Source organism: Oratosquilla oratoria, chromosome 37 (genome assembly GCF_046742065.1).
Source record: "Oratosquilla oratoria isolate Oo_2021 chromosome 37, ASM4674206v1, whole genome shotgun sequence".
In the NCBI taxonomy this organism is placed as follows: Eukaryota; Metazoa; Arthropoda; class Malacostraca; order Stomatopoda; family Squillidae; genus Oratosquilla; species Oratosquilla oratoria.
Genome location: NC_134813.1, coordinates 19,676,238 through 19,681,237, shown reverse-complemented (window position 1 = coordinate 19,681,237; position 5,000 = coordinate 19,676,238). Strand labels below are relative to the sequence as shown.

The 5,000-nt window shown below is 37.3% G+C and overlaps 1 protein-coding gene across 1 annotated transcript; it reads right to left on the bottom strand.

Annotated features, from left to right (window-relative positions):
• Positions 1-3,590: 3,590 nt before the first annotated feature.
• On the bottom strand, positions 3,591-4,355 carry LOC143019369 (uncharacterized). Its single transcript, XM_076175007.1, has 2 exons — positions 4,149-4,355; positions 3,591-4,004 (listed from the first exon to the last, which is right to left on the bottom strand). The coding sequence occupies exons 1-2, from the start codon at positions 4,353-4,355 to the stop codon at positions 3,591-3,593; spliced, it is 621 nt and encodes a 206-aa protein (XP_076031122.1).
• Between the last annotated feature and the right edge of the window lie 645 nt (positions 4,356-5,000).

The following is a 5,000-nucleotide window of genomic DNA, read 5'->3' as shown; positions in this document are numbered from 1 at the left end:
CTCTGCAAGTTCGAAGATTTTGTTTGATAAAAACCACGATTACGAAAACTAAATATTGTATAGCATCTGCGTAAACAGAACTAACTTTTTTATTGATGATACAGATAACCAATGCATCTGTATATTTCGGATGCCATCACCTCATTTCTGATAAGTAACCTCGCCAAACCTAAGGAATGTCGTGCACATGTCAAGGTGACGATAGAGGAATTTTTATTAATTAAATTTTAACGTTTGGCAGCTCATGGGGCGCTCGTTGTAATGATAGTTTTACATGTCCACACACATAATTAATGAATGAGAAAGTGGGAGAAAATAGGAGAGAGAAAGAAAGAGGAAGAGATAGTGCAGGAGGGGAGGGGTGGACAAAGAGACATGGCAGATGAGAGAAAAAGAGAGGAAGAAAGATATGACGGGTGGGTAAGTATGAGAGTGAGAGACAGAGAGAGGGGTGGGAGAGGGAGAGAGAGAGGGGGGGAGTAGGATAGAATCACGATATATGTAGGGTGATGCACTCAAGGCGCTCTGTATACTGTTCAGGGTACGGGATATGCACTGTCTTAATTATCCCCAATAAGGAGGGGGATGCATAGGCCAGGGTTTCCCCTCACACCATGTCCACTACCACAATCACCACTGCCACCACCACCGCCACCGTCACCACCTCTTCCGCTACCACCACCTCCGCCACCACCACTACCACTAAAACACTCAGCTCTGCCTATCTCTTACCCACCACTATCACCACCACAACCCCCATTGTAGTCACCACCACAACCACCTTAGACGACACACCAACGCGTCAGCAGCCATATGACACACGTTATACACTCTATTCTGGTTGATGACAGAGGACCTGTTCACAATAGCGTTTTGAACTGCAGCGGTTCAATTAGAACGTAAATGTAGCCGTTTACACACAATCGTGCAATTTCTCCTTGACAATGCGGTACCGCCGTGGTTTCCGCACGGTTAAAACGCCTGGTGTGAACAGGGCTATAGTGTTGTATGGAGGGACAGCCATCGAACCCAATCACTGTCGAGCGTGACTTTTAAGATGGGCTATGGAGTCCCGAGTCCTACTCCAAGTAGGAACTGCCTAGTGTAGGCCTTATAGTCTATTGCAGTCTCCTTCATTCTTATGTTCTAATGTTCTTATGTTATTATGTGTTCAAAGATTTCTCATCACCAGAAGATAATCAGATCAGATTTAAAGGCTCTAGAAATGGGTTATCACGCTGGGATATTTTTCTTTCCACACTGCCTCCAACCTCCATTTGAATACCTAGAATATGACTTTGCTCACAGAAATCTAGACTTCTCTATGAGCATTTCCATAGTATGTCTAACATTCGTATTACAATCTCTCAATTCATCATTCAGCCTTACTATATATGACGGAAAGATAATCTGATATTTTGAGATCTGAAACATGAAATATTGTAACTGAAGTCGTGTTTACTCAAACGAATTCTCATCTGTCGGCGTTGGTGAACCCCATGGAAGCCCAGTGTGATAACCTTTTAATGGAGGACCTGGAAGATTTTTTTATTTTCCCTAAGAACAAGTCTATGAGTAAGGTTATGACTTATAGATACAATTTCATATATATAATTTATTTATTTATCAAATTTATTCATTATTTCTAAAGATCAATTGTATCTATAGATACAATATTTCTTTAGAATATTTGTTGGGATAACCTTTTTCGGTTTTCACGGTGATGATAGGTTCGTCACTACATATTTGATTCTCTTTTTACTGAGATTTAATTCTATTTCATGTAATGGGAGTTTTTTGGTTTTAATAAATTTATTACGCCCGTGGGCGGCAAACAATAGTACATTTATTACAGTATTGTATTAGAGGACATGTCATCTATTACATATATTCTTTAAATGGAGACATAATATAATAATCATCCAGGATCCCCCGAAATGGGGATGGCGAGATAGTGGTACTATGTGAGTGTTACATACAATCATCATGCCTTGTCTCTGGGGAATATTGTCTGTCACCATGGGTCATTGGAGATAATAATTTTTAAGGTTGTTCGCGTTAGGACGGTTATAGAGCCTGCACGGTGATCACTGTGGCACATCATCCGTCTGGGAGCCTTGTCACATAGGTTGATTCCCAAGTCTGTAGGACCGGTCACACGCCATATTTGTTTTCAACCTGTAATGGGAATAATAATCTCAAATGACATGTCCCCTGATAAACAGATAAACAAAATTGTCGGAGAATCTTGCAACTTGCTAAGATCAATAAAGGTGGCTTTTACATTATTTCGACGAAGAAATTAAAAAGAAAAAATACTAGTCACACTAATAAGAGTATGCTGTGACAGTGTGGTCACCCAGTACCAAAAAAGAATATAAAGAAAATTGAACGAATCCAGAGAGTAGCCACAAAAATGGCTCAATCGGAAGCGTGCTGGTCTCGTGCCCTTCTATTCTCGGATTCGAGTCCTACACTCACATCTCGCCGATTCCTAGCAGTGGCTGTTGATTAATTATCTGCCCTAACAGTTTAAGTACAGAAGGGCAAAGGTGACGGCTTCGGCCGCAGTTACTAAGCGCTTCCTGGGGTATACTCCTCACCTTATCTAATTTCATGTTAAAACAATACATCAAACAAAAGAAGAGTTGTTGTGTGCCTAGCTCTTGTTTCATTTATTTTAATTAATTAATTAATTAATTAACTTACTTATTTATTTATTCATTCATTTATTCATCTATTCATTCATTGATCTACATATTCATTTATCTACTAATTTATTTATCTACATTTTTTTATCTATTTATCTATCTATTTATTTGTTTATTTGCTTATTTGCTTATCTATTTGTATTTTATTAATTTGTTTATTTATTTATCATTTATTTTATTGTCACCTGGGATAGATGGTGTCAGATTCACTATTGATAAATAATGAATATTTCGTTGCTGGACAGTGACCTGATCAAAGGCGCTGTTTAGTGTTTTGAGAGTGATTTCTCTTCTTAGTTAATGTTTTTGGATATATGATCGAGTATTGGAGTAATCGACCTAATTAAAAGTTTTTGGACGCAAAAAACTTTTGCAGTAAATAATAGATAAGTAAATAGATAAATTATGAAACTAAATAAGTGGATAGATAAGTCGACACATAAACAAACATCAATAAACAAACAGATAGATCGATAAATAAGCAATTGAACAAAAGAAGACAAAATATTATTTTCTTGAAAGAATCAATCCTTCTGAAAGATCAGATTTATTTCATTTTATTTATTTGTTTATTTATCTATCTATTTATTTTTTGTTTATTTCTAATTATCTATATTTGGTGGTGGGGGGGGGCGAGGGTCAAGGCGCCACCTACCAAAGATCAATCGCACCGACACGGCAGTGGGTCCTCCGCGTGACGTCAGAGAACCACAGGAAGACCTCAGGTTATCCAAGGTCAACGCCAGAGTCTGTCCTTCTGGCGACCTTGCCGTTCTTCTTTCATCTTTTCCGACAGGAGCTGATGTTTTTGCATGGTCGTCGATCAAAAGATGCTCACTTATCAAATGCGATGGCAACGATTCATAATAGTAATGGCAATTACCACAATGATGTATCATTAGACCGCCAAAGACCTAATACAGTATTAACTTCACCATCCCTTACAATTTGCATTTTTTCTCTAAACTTAGAATTTATTACAACACTAAGTTTCTCAAGAGACATATTGGCATCAGCCATAATATCATATGCTGTGCTATACTTGCTAGCTACTTCTACAGTATCGGCTCCACTGAACCAATTATCAACATACATATCTCTTTTCAAATCTTGAACAACTTCACAATCAGGGTATTTACTTAAATGATGTTTAATAGTGGCATTCAGAATAAATGGACTTGAGGTGTCACCAAGAATAATTCTAATGAATCTCATATGTTTCATTCCATCTTTACCAGGCATAAAATATCTAAGGATATTTTCATCCTGACTGTTTACACTAAGTTGCAAAAACTATGTCAACGTTAACCACATATGGCCAACGCTTAAATCTGATCAATATCTCAACCAAATCTGGATTAAGAGAGGGCCCTGTAATCAATCATTTAGAGAGATTCCATTGGGTCCCTTAGCAGATGCGTCAAACACTGGACGTACCTTAGTAGTACTACAACTCAATTTTACTACAGGTCTGTGAGGCAAATAGTAAATGGGTTTAGGTTGCAACATCTCCTCTGAGGGAACCTCCTCAATAATTCCCATAGACTCATACTCATCAAAAACCTTATTATATTCAGCCTTAAGATCTTCATCTTTATCTAGTCTAAATAAAAAGCTCTTCAGGGCTCGAGTTTTATTGCTCATTAATGTATTTTTAACATTGTTGTTCTTCCAGGGCAATTGAACTTCATACCTGCCATTCACAAATTCTATTTAATCCCTGAACTCCTCAACTACATTATCTTTGATATCCTTATATTCTTTATCAAAAATGACAGTTGTTTCTAAAGTCAGGTAGAAAGTAAGCTCTGAGCCTTGATGGGTGGCGGGGAGTAAAACAGTTTCCTCCCATTACTATATTAACCCCCTTTCCACTGTCCAAGTGGCGGATCTGTGTTTAGGCATTGTCCAGGGTCACTATGGGAAATTGGAGTGTTTAATCTTTGAAGAGTATGCTAAGATAAAAGGTAAATTTTGTAAGGTAGCCAGGCAATAGCTATACTGGCCCATATACAGTATCTACACTTGTTGCAGGCTTGCAGCATCTGACAGTGACTAAAATGGTCAATTACTTGTTTATTTTTATAGTCTGTCTAATGCCTCTTTGAATAAGATAAATGCACATATGTGGAGGGATGAATAACATATTTGCACCTGTTTTTATATACTAAATATGAAATATCTGAACAAATTTGGACGAGATTAGAAAAATAATAATAAAAAACAAGTTTTTTTTAAACGCGATTAAAAAAAAACATTTTGTTTTTTGCATCATAATTAACAGAAAAT